Raw genomic sequence first — 22,879 nt, 5'->3', positions numbered from 1 at the left:
GAGAAAATTGTGGTTAAAAAGTCAGTTCTTACCGGAGAAAAGCTGAGCTTGTGCCATCCATAGCTGCCGTCAACTCCCCTGAGACACTGCGCGTCAAGACAGTCGTGGAGACACACTTCCGACTATCAGGTACTATTTAACTCACTAAAACACTAGCAACACAATAGAAAGATAAGGGATTTCCTAGAATTAACCTAGTAAATATGTCAAAAAACTTCGGAATCCGTCCCAATGCAATCACGTTTTTTTTTAAAAACTTTTTTTAAATTATTTTTTTCTAGTCCGTCGCTATCAATATCCCCAAACACGAATCTTTTATCCTCGCTCAAATTAATGGGAAAATTGTTGTTTTCTCGGTCCGGATAGCACTTTTTGTTGGAGGCTCCCATTAAAAACAATGTGAATATGTGAGGAGCCATCAAACATGTGACGTCATCGTCTGCGACTTCTGGCATTTCTCTTAGCACCGAAAGTTGCAAAATTTATCGTGGATGATCACTACTAAATCCTTTCAGCAAATATATGGCAATATCGCGAAATGATCAAGTATGACACATAGATTGGACCTGCTGTCCCCGTTTAAATAAGAAAATCTCATTTCAGTAGGCCTTTAAATCTTTGGGGTTGATGCACAATCTGATTTCTGATTTGACTTTTGTGTGCCCAGCGACCATGGATGACACCCAAGCTGTTGGTTCGGTGACTGAAGTAATAACGTCTATGCTTTCCATGGATTTAAGTTCAGCTTTCACACAGTCTTGCATCGCTACTGGGATGCGGTGGGCCGGCCTAACAACTGGCGGCACATTGGGGTCCACTGTCATTGTGTAAACAACTGGTAGTTCTCCGAGCTCTTCACTGAAAATATCTTGGTATTGTGTGAGGATCCGTGCGCTGAACTCTCCAGTGTTCTCTGTGGTGACATGGTGCACATCGGGACTCAACTCGACTAGCCCCGTACGCAGGCATGCACGGAAGCCCAACAGTGATGTCACATTCTATCCACTGTGAAAAATGGCAGTAAGTGGCGCTGTCCCTTTAAAAAGCATGTCAGCGTAGCTTCACCTTGTGTCTCGATTTTGGCTCCTCCGTAAGCCACCAAATTTGTGCTTCTGTGTTGTTTGGCGAGTTTCACGCCGCTGTTTACTCTATTGAAAGTCTTCAGTGACATTACATTGCATTTAGCACCTGTATCCACTTTCATTTTGGTTGGCATGTCGTTTATGCACACTGTGACAAATCCTTCATCTTGGTCTCTTTGTTGTGGATTTACAGAGTCAATGCAATTTTCTGTTTCCAAGCCATCCACGTAGATTGTGTCATTTTCACTTTGGCAGTGTTGATCCACTGTCACATCATGCACAGACTGTCCATAGCACTTGTTTGTGGTAAACTTGGACTGACACCAGGGTGTGCACATCGAGGAGTCAGTTACTACCACCCTCTCATGCAGTGCGTATGTACAATTACTGTCCTGCTGAAGTCTTAATTAAAGCCAACTTATTCATGCAGCTCGGCACAGTTCTTCCTACGGGTAACCACAAACAACAACAAAACAGTCATTTCACCAAATGATCTACATTGTCCATTTTAAATTTTCAAAACAAAGACATACAACTTATTTTCGTAAAAATATTAAAATATTTAACAATGTATTGAAACAACAGTAGCATAAGGAAAGAAAAAAAGAAACAAAATAAATATTACACTCATGATATTATTTTTGTCTTTGATGATCATTTGTTTTCATAATGTATTTTAGAATGTGGGAGGTTTTCATGTTCTTTTTAAATTTCAATTGGCATTACGTATATTATATCTATACATCTATATCTGGAAGCACGGCGGGGGAGGGGTTAGTGCGTCTGCCTCACAATACGAAAGTCCTGACTAGTCAGGGTTGAATCCCAGGCTCGGGATTTTTCTGTATGGAGTTTGCATGTCCTCCCCGTGAATGCGTGGGTTCCCTCCAGGTACTCCGGCTTCCTCCCACCTCCAAAGACATGCACCTGGGGATAGGCCCCTCCCACCTCCAAAGACATGCACCTGGGGATAGGTTGATTGGCAACACTAAATTGGCCCTAGTGTGTGAATGTGAGTGTGGATGTTTTTCTGTCTATCTGTGTTGGTCCTGCGATGAGGGGGCGACTTGTCCAGGGTGTACATCGCCTTCCGCCTGATTGTAGCTGAGATAGGCACCAGCTACCCCCTCCCACCCCCACCCTCCGCGACCCCAAAAGGGAATAAGCGGTAGAAATGGATGGATAGATAGAGACATAATATATATAATGCCACTCTCGGGCAGACGGTATAGGGTGCTAAAAGCTGGTACAAATTCACTAAAAATCAGCTTTTACCCAAGAGCCATAGTAGCACAATATGTCCTTCATGTCCTCATGTGTCATGTTTTTAATTTGTTTTTTATTTCTTCGGACTATAATAAGCAATAATGTTATATGCATGTGTGTATATATATTCATATGCATGCATGTATGCATCTGTGTGGATATATATACATATATAGATACATCTCTTATTTCTATCTTTTTATTTTTATTTTACTATTTATATTACCATATTGTACATGCACCTTTGGGGATCTGCTCCAATTTCGTTGTTCTTTGGACCTGTTCACTGCAATAATGACAATAAAACTCTATTCTATTCTATTCAAAGGAAATTAAAAAAAAACATGAAAACCTCCCACATTCTAAAATACATTATAAAAACGATTAACATCGAAAACAAAAAATAATATCATGAGTGTAATATTTATTTTGTTTCTTTTTTGTCTTTCCTTATGCTACTGTTGTTTGAATACATTTTTAAATATTTAAATATTTTTACGGAAATAAGTTTTATGTCTTTGTTTTTTAAATTTGAAATGGACAATTTTACTTTTAATTTCATAATAAGTAAATAGTATATAATAAAACAGTTTTACCGGAGGTGGAAAGCTGGTTTTACTTTTTTCTCTCGCGAGATTTGGAAAAAGATCTGCTTACTTGTTTCTCTCGCGAGATCTGACAACACTGCGCGCGAACCAAACACGGCGAGGATAAAGCAAGATGGCGTCTGACGGTGAAGACGTTATTGCAGTCGTCACAGTTCAGTGTTCTTAATCTGTGCCTCCATGTACACATATATGTCCTTTATTAGACTCTAGTAAATAGAGTATACATCGTTAATAACTGTTTGCATCTGGTTATATTAGTCTGAGCGCACTTTGATGCGTCTCGAGCTAGCTTAGCCTGCTAGTTAGCTTAGCTTGTTAGCTGCTAACAAAGAGAGGCGGAAGTGATCAAAACACATCACTAAGTAGAGATCAAGGGTGAGTGTAAAGTGTTGTGATTGTGTGAAAATGTGCCAAAGAACGACAGCAGAGTACGAGGAGGAACGTTGTCCAACAAAAGAGGAGAAGGAGCGACAAAATGAAAAACATCAAGTTGTGTTGCACAGAACAGGTTTGTTTACTTCTTACTCTCACATCTTTACCAACTTTATATTTCATTATTCACACTATTCTTAAATAGATTGTCTGTAGGAAGATTAATTGTCATGTGAGGATGATGCACTGATTGTTTTACATTGTTGATAAGAAGGAGACATTGTCAGACACACAATATTTATGAGAGGTTGATGTTTGTAACAATGTGTATCAACAAGTTTACACAAAACTCACACAGTCACCGGGGGAATATTCCAGAGAGCAGGTTAAGTGCAAAGTCCTGAGTATGTAAAGCTCGAGAGTTTTACCTCCAAAAATAAGAGAGGTAAGACAAAGTCAGAGTCAGTTACCATGGTGACTGACGCTGTAAACCTAGCCTGATAGCTGGCAGGTTTGACAAGTTATATATGTGTGTCAAAGCATACTGACCTGTTATTTCCTTCATTTTGGTGCACCCTCCCTGAGATCGGTAGGTTGTGAGTTCAAACCCCAACCCAGTCATACCAAATACTATAAAAATGGGACCCTTACTTCTCTGCCTTGCACTCAGCATCAAGGGTTTTAATTGGGGTTTAATCACCATAAAGGTTATTCCCGGGCGTGGCCACCGCTGCTGCTCACTGCTCCCCTCACCTCTCAGGGTGTGATCAAGGGTGATGGGCCAAATGCAGGAAATAATTTCCCCACACCTAGTGTGTGTGTGACAATCATTGGTACTTTAATGTTTTAACGTGTCTGTGATTGTCAAAAAAACAAAGCCTGCTCTAAAGATGACATCTTGATCTCATACCATCTCAAACCAATTGACTGTTCATTATTAAGTGAAATGTTTTATAGTCGCTTAAATTTGTCTTTAACCAAGCAACACTGTTTTATTCAGTTACTCAACTAATCGGAAACATTTCCAGTAGAACACTTGATTAATAACATTTTCAATAGCCACAGCCCTATATTTCATGTACAATTTAATATTTAGCATGTAGGAGTTAAAATGTGTTTTGTTTGTGTCCTGTAGACATCCATCAGCTGATTGGACACCAAGAAGAATGTCTCCCTCATCTGCAGGGGGACAGTTTCACTTTAGAGTATCCACAGCCCTCACATTTTAAAGGGGACAAGGAGGTTCCACAGCCCTCTTATTTTAAAGAAGAAGAGGGGGGAGAGTGTCTTCTAGGGCAGGAGGAGGCTGATGTCAGCAAGTTTCCACTGACTGTTGTCTCTGTGAAGACTGAAGAGCATGAAGACAAACCAACTGAGTCCTCACAGCTTCATCACAGTCCAAGTAAGCACAACATCCACATATCATCTAATACAATGTTTGTGACACATGTTCATCCGGGGGACACATTTATCACTAAAGATGGAGATATATTTGCTTTTTAACACCACCATTTAAAAATGAATGCTCATCAATCATCAACAGTGTAATTGCTGGGGTGTAACCATGTGACCTAGAGGCCGTCCTCCTTACCTCACGTGGTCAAATGAAGGCAAACATTCAATATGGCTACTGTTTATTTACCTTTAACAGCACATATGTCAGCATATTTCAAAGGTTTAGTGGTGAAGATAAGAGATGTACACCAAGTACCATTTTTTTAGTACTGGTTCCTAATTATGTTGTCCATGAGGACCGTGAAGATTCTGGACTAACGGCACAACTATTTGTATTTTTAATTCCAGCTGACTGACATAACTATGATACATTTTCACATTGAGTTCAGCTGCCGCTGCTACACATTGCAATCAGCTTTGAATGATGACAAATAAGGAAGCAACTACGCGCAAAAGTTTGATGTGTGTGTTATTGAGAAGAAGATGACATAACTGCATTTCACCTTGCACTGCACACATAGTTGACTTCTTTTAATTTTCCTGAAGGAATCAATGAAGTACTATCTATCTATCTATTTAAGACTTCAAATAAACAGCTGCTGATAAAAGACTTCCCTGCTTTAAAATGTTACAGAACATCATGTTGGAGGTGTTCAAACTCTTGTGCTAATAGAAATGCTATTTAAAATGCCTTTTTTCCAGGTTTTTATTTCCACAAATGACATGTAGTACCGACAAGAGTACTGATAAATACTGGTAACGATAAGGAATATTTATTAGGGTATCATATCCATGAATCTATAAATTTACATCCCTACTGAAAATACAAGCCAGATATCTTAAAAAAAAAAAATCATTTTTTATTTGGATTTAGTTACTACTCCGGTGTCCAGCAATGTCTCAACACCGTTGAGAGATGAATTAATGTAGTTTATTTTTACTAATTAGCTATGTTTTGTTGATGTTAAACATCAGAATCAGACACATTTTTATTAACCCCCGAGGGGAAATTAAAATGTTCAGCAGAATCCCATTCAAGGTCAGACAAACATTCTAGGGAGACAGAACAGGATCGCTGACGGGTCTGCCAACTTGCGGCGCCCCTTGCAAAAAAGGTGAGATACATACAGGTAAACAAGTGGGGGCAATGAGAGAGAAAAAAAAAATCGGTCCAAGCCTGGGCCCCTGGAGAGGGGGTCCAGACTGAGGCCAAGGGAAGAAAACAACTCATTGCCATAGCACACATTCCTCTTTCATGTGTGTAAGAGGGAAACATCAAAGAGGACAAAGGACATTAAAAGAGCAGAGCTGATGCAACCAGCCACTTCTACATACATACATGAATAAAAAGTAAAAGAAACATATACAATGTGGTGGCTTTTGCGGTGTCCCACGCCATCGTCTGCTGGGGTGAAGGGAGCTTGGCCAGAGACGGGAGCAGACCCAACAAAGCAACCAAGAGAGCCGACTCCACTCTTGGCCGCCAAACCAAGTCTCGGCCAGTGTCCAGTCCGCATGGATGAGTGAGGATATGTCCAAAGAGACCGAGGTGTCCGATACCTGCTCATTCAGCCAAGACACTGTGAAGCTTTTCCGTCCCGGCGCTCAGTGCTAGCTCCGCAGTCCTGTCTCTTCATCTGCATCTCCTCCAGTCTCTCCAAACGGACTCTGGTGTGGCAGAAACCCAGCAGCTGGTCTCCATGGCCAAAAGGCTCTCGGGAGGCAGATCCAGAAGTTCACAAAAAAGCACCGCAGAAGTCACGAAAGTGCCACCCCTTGTCACACAGTCCAAAAAGGTCCGGACCAAAAGGCAAAAAAAAAAGAAAAATACATATATATATATATATATATATATGTATATAAACATGAAAAGAAGAGGGAAACACAAAAGGATGACACAAGAGCACAGAGTTCCTGCCAACAGCAGCCACTACAGGGTCGCCATCTTGGGGGGAAAAAAAAATAAAAAATGCAGCATACCAGCTACAACAACACACAAATCATAAAAGTTTCCTAAAGGAAAATGTTCATATTTAAATAAGTAGAGTAAATAAATCATAAACAGGATTTTACAGTTTAAATGCAAATGTTGATGCTCCTCTTAGACACTGTTCTTTGTTCTCTTTCGGGTGTACAAGCAGCTGTCTTGTTTGTATGTAAGTGTTTTACTGCTGTGTTTATTTTTTTCATGAGTTTTTGTATTGCTTCGCTGATGTACCGTATGGTTTTGACATCTTGAAAGTCAACGTGGGGACTGATGAGATCCTCAGAGACAGAACAGCGGCAAACAGCTTCCCGCCAAGAAAAAGAAGAGGGCCAAGAAAAAAGTGTCGGCCGACAAGTCCGCCGCCAAGGGCAAGAAGAGCGACGCCCAAGCAGGACGCTCCTCGTCCAGCCCCAAGAAGTCCAGAGCGGGGAGCAAGTCCAAGGCCATCGTCATGGACTCCAGCACAGACGACGAGAAGCATGACGAGGAAGAGAAGGTGACGGCGAGGGACAAGTGGTCGGAAAAAGAGGAAGAGTCGTTGGAAAAAGAGTTGAAAACTTACCTGCAGGACTAAGTGTGCACTTGGATCTTCAATCCGCCAAACTCTTCCCACATGGGAGGAGTGTGGGAAAGACTAATTGGCATCACGCGCCGTATCCTGGATGCATTGCTCCTTAAGGAGGGAGGCTCTCACCTTTCTCATGAGGTGCTCACCACTCTCATGGCTGAGGTCATGGCAATTATAAACGCAAGACCTCTCATTCCAGTTTCAACTAAACCAGAGATGCCAGCAATACTAACACCTGCAACCTTGCTGACACTGAAGAGAGACGTCATATATCTGCACCGCCAGGAGACTTCAACGTGAAAGACATCCACTCGCAACAATGGCGGAAAGTCCAATCTCTCTCTGATAGATTCTGGAAGCGATGGAAACAAGAATACCTGTCAACCATACAAACTAGGAGAAGAGACTCGGCTGAACGCCGCTGTGCTACCTCCAGCACGAGCCCCCCCTTCCACAAGCGGATGCCAGACGCTCTCTCTACGGTCTAAAACTACCTCTAGGGGTGAGTGGGGGTAGGAACTGAAAGAGGTAGACAGGGTGGGAGGAAAAGTCACAGGTGGAGGGGTTTCAGAGGGGACTCTGCCACCACCATTGCCCCAATAATCACACATATAATAAACTTCTCAATCAAACAAGGCCAGTTACCCAAGGATTTCAAGATAGCAAGAGTAACCCCCCTTTATAAAAAAAGGAAGCAAATTAGAACCTGGTAACTACCGACCTGTTTCTATGCTCAGTTCCATTTTGAAAGTAATGGAAAAAATAGTTTATGAACAGGTTGATGGATACCTTGCTACTAATAAACTAATGTACAAATTCCAATCCGGCTTCAGAACTAAGCACTCCACTGACACATGCCTTCTCTAACTGAGGTGGACGCGGGCAAATACTGCGGCATGGTCATGCTGGACATTCAGAAGGCCTTTGACACCGTTAACCACGCTATACTGTTGGATAAGCTCCGAGCAATCGGATTCGATGAAACCTCATCAAGCTGGATGCAATCTTACTTGGAGGGGAAGAAACAGGTGGTAGAGGTGCCCCTCCCCTCTCAGTAAGCTGTGGAGTCCCCCAAGGCAGTATACTAGGACCTTTACTGTTCCTAATATACGTAAATGACATGCCATCAGCATGCCACTGTGAATTCTTCCTGTTTGTGGATGACTCGGCCCTGCTGGTATCCGGCAAGGACAAGTCACAGGTGGAACAAATCCTCAGTGCTGAACTACTTAATATTTGCACCTGGCTCTCTGACAACAAGCTATCCATACACTTAGGTAAAACGGAATCCATCCTATATGGGTCCCATATCAACCTTAAAGGGGAACATTATCACCAGACCTATGTAAGCGTCAATATATACCTTGGTGTTGCAGAAAAAAGACCATATATTTTTTTAACCGATTTCCGAACTCTAAATGGGTGAATTTTGGCGAATTAAACGCCTCTCTGTTTATCGCTCTCGGAGTGATGACGTCAGAACGTGACGTCACCTAGGTAGAGAACAGCATTTTTCTCCACCACATTACAAACACAAGTCAAATCAGCTCTGTTATTTTCCGTTTTTTCGACTGTTTTCCGGTACCTTGGAGACATCATGCCTCGTCGGTGTGTTGTCGGAGGGTGTAACAACACGATCAGGGAATGATTCTAGTTGATTTATGTAGAATGTGCATCGATTAGCACGGCATGCTAATCGATGCTAACATGCTATTTAGGCTAGCTGTGTATACATATTGCAGCATTACGCCTCATTTGTAGCTATATTTACATCCAGCCTTTCCCTCCACCCACATTTAATGTCAAAAAAACACATCCCAATCGACGGATTTAAGTTGCTCCAGTGTCAAGAAATGCGAAAGTCCCTCGTTTGGTTTTTACCGGCGATGCTACGACAGAGATGGCAAGAATGTGTGGATATCATGCGACACTCAAAGCAGATGCATTCCCAACGATAAAGTCAACGAAATCACAAAGGTGAGTTTTGTTGATGTTGTTGACTTATGTGCTAATCAAACATATGCTAACATGCTATTTAGGCTAGCTGTATGTACATTTGAAACCATATTTACATCCAGCGTTTCCTTCCACCCACATTTAATGCAAAACAAACACTTACCAATCGACGGATTTAAGTTGCTCCAGTGTCACAAGATGCGAAAGTCCTGATCGTTTGGTCCGCACATTTTACCGGCGATGCTAACGCAGACATGGCCGAATAGCGTCAATAGCTATTCGCTCAATAGCTGCAGTTTCTTCTTCAATTTCATTTACGCTATCTGCCTCCATACTCCTACCATCCATTTTAATACATGCATAATCTGTTTAATCGCTAAAGCCGCTGAAATCCGAGGCTGAATCCGGGCTAATGTCGCTATATCTTGCTATGGTAACCGCCATGTTGTTTGTATTGGCATCGCTATCTGACGTCACAGGAAAATGAACAGTGGCTTCGCACATAACGAAAATCAATCACGTTAAAGCTTTTTTTTAGGTATATTCCGGGACGGGTAGAATTCTGAAAAAAACTTCGAAAAATAAAATAAGCCACTGGGAACTGATTTTTAGTGGTTTTAACCCTTTTTAAATTGTGATAATGTTCCCCTTTAAGAAAGTCATTGATTTCACTATAAAAGTGGGTGACATTGTTATCACCTGGAAAGATGAGATCACCTACCTACGTTCCATTCTAGAAGCTAATCTTTCCTGCGATAAAATGGCAACCAAGGTAATCAAAAAGGTCAACCAAAGAACGAGATTCCTCTACAGAATCTCCTCTCTGGTCAACAAAAGCACCTTGAATATTCTAGCGGGAACCCTCATTTAACCTTTTTTCGATTACGCTTGCTCCTCCTGGTACCTTAGCACCTCCAAAACCCTCAAATCTAGACTCCAAACATCCCAGAACAAGCTAGTCCGGTTACTTTTAGACCTCCACGCCAGATCACACCTCACTCCAACCCACTTTTCCAAAGTGGGCTGGCTCAGGGTGGAGGACAGAGTAAAACAACTTGCACTGAGCCTAGTCTATAAAATCCGCTACACCTCCCTGATACCGAAGTACATGTCCAACTACTTCCTGACCACCATAACCACAACACCAGGGGGAGCTCCACAAACCACGTTAAACCCAGATTCCGATCTAACAAAGATCTTAACTCATTATCCTTCTATGCCACATAAATGTGGAATGCACTCCCAACAGGTGTAAAAGTAAGTGCATCTCTATATTCTTTCAAAAGCGCTCTAAAACAACACCTCCAGGCAACTTCAACCCTTTACTAATACCCTCCTCCATTTACATCCCATCTCCCCGGATTATAAATAACCTAATGTAAATAATCAAATGTACTTCTAATGTATATACTTGTTCTTATGCTATGTGAACTCACTATGTTCTCTGCTGGCTGTACATATCCTACTGTAAGACCTTCACTGTTTCAATGTCCATTTCTCTGTTGATGCAATTGTTGATGACTGAAGTACTGATATCAACCAAAGCTCCTCATCCCACCCCCCGGATTGTAAATAATGTAAATAATTCAATGTATATACTATGATGATTAACTTGTGTGATGACTGTATTATGCTGATAGTATATATTTGTACCATGAATTGATTAACGTGGACCCCGACTTAAACAAGTTGAAAAACTTATTGGGGTGTTACCATTTAGTGGTCAATTGTACGGAATATGTACTGAACTGTGCAATCTACTAATACAAGTATCAATCAATCAAATTCAGAAAATAAAGACTTATACTGCGATTGAAAACAAATGTCTTTAAGGAGTGTAAGATTGTCATTTATGTCCCCTGTGGACGACTGAGGGAGTGCCTGCTCTAAAAAAAATTCTTAATCCCCACTATGTTCTGGGGACGTAAGAGGGCTGACGTCACGGATGCAGTACCCGTGACTACCAGACCAGCCGGAGGAGTCAATAGAAGAAAAACAAAAAGGATTACCAGGCGTGTATGGTGAGTCCTGGACAAGTTGAAAGTGGCTGTGTCCGTGAAGGGGTGATGGTGGAGTTAGCGTGTCTCTGTCGCTAGGCGATGCCCTTCGCCGCGGCTTCCGCCTCTGCCGACGCATGCGAGGGGGTGGGGTGAGACGGGGTGTTGCTGGACCCAGTGGAGTCAAGCGGGACTTGGAGACCTCCAAGCCCCAAGATCATCACATCCGGCGCGCCGCGGAATGTCCCAGCCTGCATCGCTTGGGCTAACCTCCACGTTATCCTGTCGAATTCTTCGACTTCCGCTGCGAGAGAAGCTTCATTAGCTCGGACTTTACTGTGACGTCTTGCTGGTATCGTGGTGAAAAGTTATTCTCTCGTGGGTGCAGTGGAGGATGGAACACAGCGTGAGGGTAAGGATAATGATTTATTATACACGACAAAAACAATTTTTGAACAAAAAACACTTGCACAAGGCACTGAAAACAAAACAAACAGAACTAACGTGGAAGCTAAAAGGAACAAAAAGCGCTAGTATATAAACTACGGACAAGCAAACAATATAGCATGGAAGCTAATCGTATAAGAAAAAGTCTTTTACCACAATCGGGAAATGTGACGTCATCTGTTGCGTGTAGCAAACTAAACTCCGAGAACAAAAGGCAAACAAAGACAGGCATATATAGGGGCAGAAATAATCAGAGGCAGCTGCACGTGATCAAAAACAACAAACAGGTGACACTAAATGCGTAACTAGGCAACCGAAACAAACCAGGAAGTACCACCAGAAACTAAAGACGTCAAATACAAAACAGGCTGTGATAACAAAACAGAACAATGACATGGTCCAAGACGTGGACCATGACACCTAAATGGATTCATCTGCTTTGTAACTTTATTAGAACGTCCTGGATTGGTTGTTTGCTGTCTGCCAAGCTGTATAACCTCAACACATATAGTGAGGGCAGAACAACACTCAATAAACGTTTGGGAACTGAGGAAACTAATTGTTGAAGCTTTGAAAGTGGAATTTTTTACCATTATTGCTTGATGTACAGCTTCAGTTGTTCAACAGTCTTGTCGTATTTTACGCTTCATAATGTGCCACACATTTTTGATGGGAGACATGTCTGGACTGCAGGCGGGCCAGGAAAGTACCCGCACTCTTTTACTACGAAGCCACGCTGTTGTAACACATGGCTTGGCATTGTTTTGCTGAAATAAGCAGAGGCGTCCATGTTAACGTTGTTTGGTTGACAACATATGTTGCTCCAAAACCTGCATGGACCATTCAGCATTAATGGTGCCTTCACAGATGTGTAAGTTACCCATGCCTTGGGCACAAATACACCCTCATACCATCACAGATGTGTAAGTTACCCATGCCTTGGGCACAAATACACCCTCATACCATCACAGATGTGTAAGTTACCCATGCCTTGGGCACAAATACACCCTCATACCATCACACATGCTGGCTTTTGAACTCTGCGCCTAGAACAATCCGGATGGTTATTTTCCTATTTGTTCCGGAGGACACCATGTCCACAGTTTCCAAATATAATTTGAAATGTGGACTCGTCAGACCACAGAACACTTTTCCACTTTGCATCAATCCATCTTAGATGAGCTCGGGCCCAGAGAAACCGGCGGCGTTCCTGTGTGTTGTTGATAAATGATTTTCGCTTTGCATAGTAGAGTTTTAACTTGCACATACAGATGTAGCGACCAACTGTAGTTACTGACAGTGGTTTTATGAAGTGTTCCTGAGCCCGTGTGGTGATATCCTTTACACACTGACGTCAGTTTTTGATGCAGTACCACCTGAGGGATCAAAGGTCCGTAATATCATCGCTTACGTGCAGTGATTTCTCCAGATTCTCTGAACCTTTTGACGATTTTACGGACCGTAGATGGTAAAATCCCTAAATTCCTTTCAATAGCTCTTTGAGAAATGTTGTTCTGAAACTGTTCAACAATTTCCTTAAATTGGTGACCCTCGCCCCATCCTTGTTTGTGAATTACTTAGCATGTCATGGAAGCTGCTTTTATACCCAATCATGGCACCCACCTGTTCCCAATTAGCCTGCACACCTGTGGGATGTTCCAAATAAGTGTTTGATGAGCATTCCTCAACTTTATCAGTATCCATTACCACCTTTCCCAACTTCTTTGTTACGTGTTGCTGGCATCAAATTCCAAAGTTAATGATTATTTGCAAAAAAAAAAATGTTTATCAGTTTGAACATCAAATATGTTGTCTTTGTAGCATATTCAACTGAATATGGGTTGAAAATAATTTGCAAATCATTGTATTCCGTTTATATTTACATCTAACACAATTTCCCAACTCATATGGAAACAGGGTTTGTAGAATTAGCTTTCATCATCTTAGAGGTGAGGAAGCAGCTCAGTATGTCAATATAGCAGCATAAGCTAGTTACTTCTGTGATCAATGCGCCGCTAAAAGTAGGTCCTTAACGTTAGCACTTATAATAACAATATCATTAATACTTGGTTAATATTCAGGTCACAAAATGTAAAAGGAGTATTGTTGGCAGTTTTTGGATGTTTTTTTGGAGGACTTTGTGGGTCTAACAGAGGAACTCCCATTGACTCCAATGTTAGCTGATTTTTTGCTCATGATTATTTAATAATTCAAATTCATAAAAGTTTGAAACAAATGTCTTACATAAGGATTGTGAATGATAGGTGACATTTTTAAAAAGTGCAGTGTCCTTTGAATTTGTCAGATAAGTAAACAGTCCTTCAAATTAAAGATGTAAAACAATTGAGGTTGTTTATAGATATTATCCACTATGAAGTTACAGTCAAACTAAGCACACAAGGGAAAGTACATTCATATACACATGAAGTACACATATGTGTAAGAATCATGTTAACCACCAAAATATTGTCTTGTTCTCCTAAAGCCAATATCGAGTATCCTTTGGTGAGCTGACCGTATCGTCACACCCTTAGTTGAAAACACACCATCCCCATGACATGACACTTCCACGAGATGTAGAACAGGAGTCCCACATTTTAAACATACACACACATCTGAAGAATATTAAAATTAAATATATTTGGTGGGCCAAACAAAATGACTCGACGAACCAATGTTTGGTATGGGCGATATGACCTCAAATCTATATCCTAATAACAATATGTCACAATATATAATTTGATATATGATTGAGAGTAGAATAATTTCAAAATAGGTACAAAAGCTCCTAATTTGGCAGCTGACATATGCAGTAACATATTGTTCGTTTCTAATAGTATTATTTTGTCAAAACAGTTATTAATAATGTACTTGTTTATTTACTGTTAATATCTGGTTACTTTTTTTGAGAAAATAATACTGGAAATGTAATATTTTACTGCATATTTCAGCAACTAAATTAGGAGCCTGTGTAGCCTGTTTTAAAATGGTTCTATCAGTAATTCTAAATGAAATACTGTATCGCAAAATCAATTTTAAACCATATTGTTCATCCATAGTAAAAAGTCCTGTCGTCCTGGTTTTGGTTTCTTTTCCTGTGAATAATGTTGAAAGAGCAGCAATTTGTGCGTCACTGAGATTTCAAGACAGTTCATACGATAACTTGTTTTTCCTAAGTGCATGTAAAAGTACTGAATGCATTGTGTGACTGAGCAGAGATGCTGTGTTTGTCTTGCAGACATCTGTGAAGAACATCTTCACCCTGAGCAACAGAAGTGGAGCTTCAGGATGCGGACAGAGGAGCCACAGCACTCCCACATTAAGAAGGAAGAGGAATACCCACTGATACTCCATTTTAAAAAGGAAGAGGAGGACCCACTGACACCCCATTTTAAAAAGGAAGTGGTGGATCCACTGAGCCCTCACTTTAAGGAGCAAGAGAACCCACTGAACCCTTACATTAAAGAGGAAGAGATGGACCCACTGACCCCCTGCTTTAAAGAGGAAGAAGAGGACCAAGAGGCGCCGCACATTAAAGAGGAAGAGGAGGAAGAGGGCATCAGTCAGCCTAAATGGTTGGAGGAGTTCCCAGTGACTGGTGTCCCTGTGAAGAGTGAAGATGATGAGGTGAAAGGTGAAAGTGAGGAGAGGGGAGGGGGGGAGCCTCCAAGCAGCAGCTCAACACAACACATGACAACAGAAGCTGATGGAGACCACTGTGGAGGATCACAAGCAGACAAGCTCTTAGCTCCACTATCAGATAGTGAGGACACAACGTCACACTCTCCTGACACTGATGATGAAGACTCTAAAGATGATAAGACATGTCACACTGACAACACACACTTCACATGTTCTCACTGTCACAAAACTTTTAAAGACCGTCGCAATATGAAAAGACACATGAGAACACACACTGGAGAAAAACCTTTTTCTTGCTCAGAATGTAGTAAAGGTTTTACACGAAGTCAACATTTGAAAGTACACATGAGAACACACACTAGTGAAAAACCTTTTTCTTGTTCAATCTGTGGTAAAAATTTTACTCGAAGGCAACATTTGAAAACTCACATGACAATACACACTGGAGAAAACACTTTTTCCTGCTCAGAATGTGGTAACAGTTTTGTAAGAAATCAAAGTTTAAAAGAACACATGAGAATACACACTGGAGTAAAAAAAAATTCTGTTTAGAATGTGGTAAAAGTTTTGTAAGAAATCACAATGTAAAAGTACACATGAGAACACACACTGGAGAAAAAGCGTTTTCATGTTCAATCTGTGGTAAAGGTTTTACTCGAAGGGACGATTTAAAAAATCACATGAGAATACACAATGGAGAAAACCCTTTTACCTGCTCAGAATGTGGTAAAAGTTTTGTAATAAATAAAAATTTAAAAATACACATGAGAACACACACTGGAGAAAAGCCTTTTTCATGTTCAATCTGTAGTAAAGGTTTTGCACAAAGTAACCATTTGAAAGTGCACATGAGAACACACACTGGTGAAAAACCTTATGTATGTTCAATATGTGGTAAAGGTTTTACACAAAGACGTAATATGGAAGTACACATGAGAACACACACTGGAGAAAAACCTTTTTCATGTTCAATCTGCGGTAAAGATTTTACTCGAAGGGAACATTTAAAAAAACACATGAGAATACACACTGGAGCAAAAACTTTTTCCTGCTAAGAATGTGGTAAACGTGTTGTAATAAATTTTAGTTTAAAAATCCACACGAGAAGACACCCAGGAGAGAAAGTGTTGAGTTGCAGTGTGTGTGGTGAAAGATTGTCTTCTAAGTACCAGTGTAAGAAACACAAGTGTGCTGGTGAGAACAGCAGCAGCAAATGAAACTGCAGGATTTGAAATAAACTGTCCAGACTTTCATTTTGACTTTCTAACAACATCAGCACATATAACATGTGTGACGTTGTTGTTTGTCTAACAATCTGTTTAATATGATTCTAACATTTATAGATTAGAGCAGGGGTGTGCATTATGTCGATCGCGATCGACTGGTCGATCTCGGAGGGTGTGTCAGTCGATCTCAAGACAGGCATTAAAAAATGTACATAAAAATGAGCAATCATCAATCATACCAAGACTTCACTTTCGTCAGTTGTTTGACATTCTGGGCACCCGAGGATCTTGTGAGATGACGCTGGCTGCTGCGAGCTCATATTCAAGAAAAAAATCACTAACAGGGCGGACGCAGAGAAAGACATTTTATTTCTAGAGACTCCGTACCTACTGTCAAAACTCTAAAGAGCGACTGCACAGTTCCTGTCTTCACCATAAAAGACCTGTTTCATCCTGCCTGTGCTAACAAAATAAGAGTCTCAGAAAGCTAGCGTGCACAAGCTAGCAAGCTACGGAGTTTGATGCCAATGTATTTCTCCCCCGCCCTCAGCGACCGCTCCCTCTCCTCGCTCGCCCACACTCTCACTGATGTCACTCACCTGCTGCCAGACATTAAAGGGCCACACACATATGCTACTCTCATAACAAAGTGTTTAAAAATGAGTATGCAAGTTGGACAAATGAGATACCAAATCCAACCACTTTCATGTGGTATTGGACAGAAAGGAGGACTTTTTTTTTCCTCCATTTGAAAATGCGGACGTTATCAGCACCACTGTCTAATTCCAATCAATGCAAGTCATCAGAATCAGGTAATACACCAATTTATGTTCTTGTCTTCATGAAGGAAATGAATCTATGTGTGTTAAACATGCTTGTATTATCATTAAACACATTTAACTTGTTAACAAAAATGTCTCTTTCATAAATAAATAAATATAAATTATAAATAGGAATGAGGTAGATCTCCTCGACTTGGTCAATTGAAAAGTAGCTCGCCTGCAGAAAAAGTGTGAGCGCCCCTGGATTAGAGACTTCAGATTAGCGATTTTATTTCAGTCAAGTACATGAGTTAATATACACATTTGTGTACTTTGAAATGAACACAACAATTTGACTGAAAAGGTGAGAATAAACAGTACATAAAATATGTTACATACAATAAACATTTTATGTGTAGATATATTTATATTTCACTTTTATACTTATTCATAATTGTGTTTTATATGTTTTTATTAAATAATGAAGTGTTACATATTTTATTTTCTAATTGTAGATGATTCCATAGATGAACTCCTTTATATGATGTACATATTTGTTTTACATGTGTTCATACTTTTGCTTTTGAGTACACATAAATCCCTCTTAGTTCATATTTACTGGTTCACATCTGAAACATCTTCTGGACCACTTCTGGAAGCATATTATTATTTACTTTATACATCATTTGAACAGTTGTCTTTTATATAAGATCATTTACTTTTAAAATGTGTGACTTAATCATTTGTTGGGTCTCTAGAATCCATTCTATGACTTATCTTTATTACTCTCTTTTGTAATATGAATATTGTTGTGTGATTGTTTTATATGTATGTCCCCAGACTTTTATGCAATAAACAATGTATGTTTCAACTGAAGTTGGGTACAATAAATGTAGTTCATATTTGTGAGTATTTATTTTATTCTATTTAGTATTGCACACAATTTCTGAAATGTTTTCTTTGTATGATTTATATGTAGTTTCCAGCTTAGTTCTTAAGTTATATTCCAAAAATGTGATTACCTTTCCTTTTTTTATTTCGATGTTATCCATCATAATTTGCGTTTGACATTTTTATAATATCCAAAAAGGACATATTTAGTTTTATTGACGTTTAGTGACAGTTTATTGATGTGCAGCCATCTTTTTATGGTCAGGTTGTCTCTGGATAAAATAAGATGAGAGTTAAATCAAGCAGTGAAAAATGGAAGGTTTCTGTATACATAATTATATATAATTACACTAAGTAGTGACAAAGACCACTTTCATCCAGTTCATTTGCGCAAATAAAAAGAGTAAAGTGTAATATTCTAAACCGTAGAAGAATATTAATATCAGCAATCACTATTCCAACATTGTGAAGCTGAGCTATCTTGATGGAGGAAAGATGAGCAGCAAAAGCATTCAGGGGAAACATTTCAAATGTACTTCTAGAAATGTCAATGAAGTGAAAAAAAGAGTAAAGTGTGACAATCGAAGACTTCAGACGGACAGAGGAGTGAAAACATGTATTAAATAATGTGATGTGTTTGATAAAACAATGGCTGCTGAGCTGTGAATGTGATGTATGAATTACAAAGTGAGGGAATATATCCCACAACCACTACGCTGTTTTCTTCTCTGCTGACTTTCTTGATAAATCTGCCAACTTTGAAGAACTACCCAATTGTTTCCAGTTTGAATCCAACTTATTTTTAATCCCTTTTGATCTCTCCCGTGACATTCTTCTTCTCTCCTCCAGCCGCCATTGCAATGGATGATGTAAAGCAGGCCATGTGGTCTTCTAGGACAGCCAATAGCTGCGTTCCTTACTGAGGAGTTGCCAACACTGATGGACCTCCACTTATATAGCCAAGAGAAAACTGACATTGTCTTTCAACTAAACTGGTCCTGAAGGCACCTTGCTTGATCAACATCTACTTTCATATAGGCATGTACCTTGGTGTAAAGCAGGCCATGTGGTCTTCTAGGACAGCCAATAGCTGCGTTCCTTACTGAGGAGTTGCCAACACTGATGGACCTCCACTTATATAGCCAAGAGAAAACTGACATTGTCTTTCAACTAAACTGGTCCTGAAGGCACCTTGCTTGATCAACATCTACTTTCATATAGGCATGTACCTTGGTGTAAAGCAGGCCATGTGGTCTTCTAGGACAGCCAATAGCTGCGTTCCTTACTGAGGAGTTGCCAACACTGATGGACCTCCACTTATATAGCCAAGAGAAAACTGACATTGTCTTTCAACTAAACTGGTCCTGAAGGCACCTTGCTTGATCAACATCTACTTTCATATAGGCATGTACCTTGGTGTAAAGCAGGCCATGTGGTCTTCTAGGACAGCCAATAGCTGCGTTCCTTACTGAGGAGTTGCCAACACTGATGGACCTCCACTTATATAGCCAAGAGAAAACTGACATTGTCTTTCAACTAAACTGGTCCTGAAGGCACCTTGCTTGATCAACATCTACTTTCATATAGGCATGTACCTTGGTGTAAAGCAGGCCATGTGGTCTTCTAGGACAGCCAATAGCTGCGTTCCTTACTGAGGAGTTGCCAACACTGATGGACCTCCACTTATATAGCCAAGAGAAAACTGACATTGTCTTTCAACTAAACTGGTCCTGAAGGCACCTTGCTTGATCAACATCTACTTTCATATAGGCATGTACCTTGGTGTAAAGCAGGCCATGTGGTCTTCTAGGACAGCCAATAGCTGCGTTCCTTACTGAGGAGTTGCCAACACTGATGGACCTCCACTTATATAGCCAAGAGAAAACTGACATTGTCTTTCAACTAAACTGGTCCTGAAGGCACCTTGCTTGATCAACATCTACTTTCATATAGGCATGTACCTTGGTGTAAAGCAGGCCATGTGGTCTTCTAGGACAGCCAATAGCTGCGTTCCTTACTGAGGAGTTGCCAACACTGATGGACCTCCACTTATATAGCCAAGAGAAAACTGACATTGTCTTTCAACTAAACTGGTCCTGAAGGCACCTTGCTTGATCAACATCTACTTTCATATAGGCATGTACCTTGGTGTAAAGCAGGCCATGTGGTCTTCTAGGACAGCCAATAGCTGCGTTCCTTACTGAGGAGTTGCCAACACTGATGGACCTCCACTTATATAGCCAAGAGAAAACTGACATTGTCTTTCAACTAAACTGGTCCTGAAGGCACCTTGCTTGATCAACATCTACTTTCATATAGGCATGTACCTTGGTGTAAAGCAGGCCATGTGGTCTTCTAGGACAGCCAATAGCTGCGTTCCTTACTGAGGAGTTGCCAACACTGATGGACCTCCACTTATATAGCCAAGAGAAAACTGACATTGTCTTTCAACTAAACTGGTCCTGAAGGCACCTTGCTTGATCAACATCTACTTTCATATAGGCATGTACCTTGGTGTAAAGCAGGCCATGTGGTCTTCTAGGACAGCCAATAGCTGCGTTCCTTACTGAGGAGTTGCCAACACTGATGGACCTCCACTTATATAGCCAAGAGAAAACTGACATTGTCTTTCAACTAAACTGGTCCTGAAGGCACCTTGCTTGATCAACATCTACTTTCATATAGGCATGTACCTTGGTGTAAAGCAGGCCATGTGGTCTTCTAGGACAGCCAATAGCTGCGTTCCTTACTGAGGAGTTGCCAACACTGATGGACCTCCACTTATATAGCCAAGAGAAAACTGACATTGTCTTTCAACTAAACTGGTCCTGAAGGCACCTTGCTTGATCAACATCTACTTTCATATAGGCATGTACCTTGGTGTAAAGCAGGCCATGTGGTCTTCTAGGACAGCCAATAGCTGCGTTCCTTACTGAGGAGTTGCCAACACTGATGGACCTCCACTTATATAGCCAAGAGAAAACTGACATTGTCTTTCAACTAAACTGGTCCTGAAGGCACCTTGCTTGATCAACATCTACTTTCATATAGGCATGTACCTTGGTGTAAAGCAGGCCATGTGGTCTTCTAGGACAGCCAATAGCTGCGTTCCTTACTGAGGAGTTGCCAACACTGATGGACCTCCACTTATATAGCCAAGAGAAAACTGACATTGTCTTTCAACTAAACTGGTCCTGAAGGCACCTTGCTTGATCAACATCTACTTTCATATAGGCATGTACCTTGGTGTAAAGCAGGCCATGTGGTCTTCTAGGACAGCCAATAGCTGCGTTCCTTACTGAGGAGTTGCCAACACTGATGGACCTCCACTTATATAGCCAAGAGAAAACTGACATTGTCTTTCAACTAAACTGGTCCTGAAGGCACCTTGCTTGATCAACATCTACTTTCATATAGGCATGTACCTTGGTGTAAAGCAGGCCATGTGGTCTTCTAGGACAGCCAATAGCTGCGTTCCTTACTGAGGAGTTGCCAACACTGATGGACCTCCACTTATATAGCCAAGAGAAAACTGACATTGTCTTTCAACTAAACTGGTCCTGAAGGCACCTTGCTTGATCAACATCTACTTTCATATAGGCATGTACCTTGGTGTTACACACATGTACTTTGATATAGGCATGTACCTTGGTGTTACACACATGTACTTTGATATAGGCATGTACCTTGGTGTTACACACATGTACTTTGATATAGGCATGTACCTTGGTGTTACACACATGTACTTTCATATAGGCATGTACCTTGGTGTTACACACATGTACTTTGATATGGGCATGTACCTTGGTGTTACACACATGTACTTTGATATAGGAATGTACCTTGGTGTTACACACATGTGCTTTGATATAGGCATGTACCTTGGTGTTACACACAAGTACTTTGATATAGGTATGTACCTTGGTGTTACACACATGTACTTTGATATAGGCATGTACCTTGGTGTTACACACATGTGCTTTCATATAGGCATGTACCTTGGTGTTACACACATGTACTTTGATATGGGCATGTACCTTGGTGTTACACACATGTACTTTGATATAGGAATGTACCTTGGTGTTACACACATGTGCTTTGATATAGGCATGTACCTTGGTGTTACACACAAGTACTTTGATATGGGCATGTACCTTGGTGTTACACACATGTACTTTGATATAAGCATGTACCTTGGTGTTACACACATGTACTTTGATATAGGCATGTACCAGATACATGTTTTCACACCATGTTCTTACTGTTTACAAAACTGGAACTCTTTTGCATGTATGCTGGTGTGGAAGATAGAACAAAAGGAAAAGGGGGTGGAGTCAGAGGTCACCTGCACATAGAGGCGATCATTCCTTACCACTGTCCCAAGTGACATAATAAAGGGTTTACACGTCACCTTCAACCAACAAACAGGTCTCAGGAACACACCGATGCTGGTCGAACACGTCCTTGGTTGTTGTTAATCATGTCGCTCACACGGCCCATCGTCCATGAATTTCCCGGGGAAGAGTCATTCACAATAAGGACAATATCATCTTTGCGGATATTCCTTTGGGGTTAGAACCACTTTTGCCTCCTTTGTATGTCTGGCCAATGTTCTTTAGTT

At 40.8% G+C, this 22,879-nt stretch overlaps 1 protein-coding gene across 1 annotated transcript; it reads left to right on the top strand.

Moving 5' to 3' along the window:
* Positions 1-4,374: 4,374 nt before the first annotated feature.
* On the top strand, positions 4,375-16,633 carry LOC133546489 (zinc finger protein 436-like). Its single transcript, XM_061892264.1, has 2 exons — positions 4,375-4,730; positions 14,977-16,633. Exon 2 carries the CDS (start codon positions 15,027-15,029, stop codon positions 15,930-15,932), a length of 906 nt encoding a protein of 301 aa, XP_061748248.1. The 5' UTR covers positions 4,375-4,730; positions 14,977-15,026; the 3' UTR covers positions 15,933-16,633.
* The last annotated feature ends 6,246 nt before the right edge of the window (positions 16,634-22,879 follow it).

Source organism: Nerophis ophidion, unplaced genomic scaffold (assembly GCF_033978795.1).
Source record: "Nerophis ophidion isolate RoL-2023_Sa unplaced genomic scaffold, RoL_Noph_v1.0 HiC_scaffold_30, whole genome shotgun sequence".
NCBI lineage: Eukaryota > Metazoa > Chordata > Actinopteri > Syngnathiformes > Syngnathidae > Nerophis > Nerophis ophidion.
The sequence above is the reverse complement of the archived record's forward strand: the minus strand, read 5'-3'. Positions and strand labels throughout refer to the sequence as shown.

Coding starts and splice junctions, on each gene's coding strand:
- LOC133546489 (XM_061892264.1), top strand. CDS start 15,027: ATGCGGACAGAGGAGCCACAGCACTCCCACATTAAGAAGGAAGAGGAA.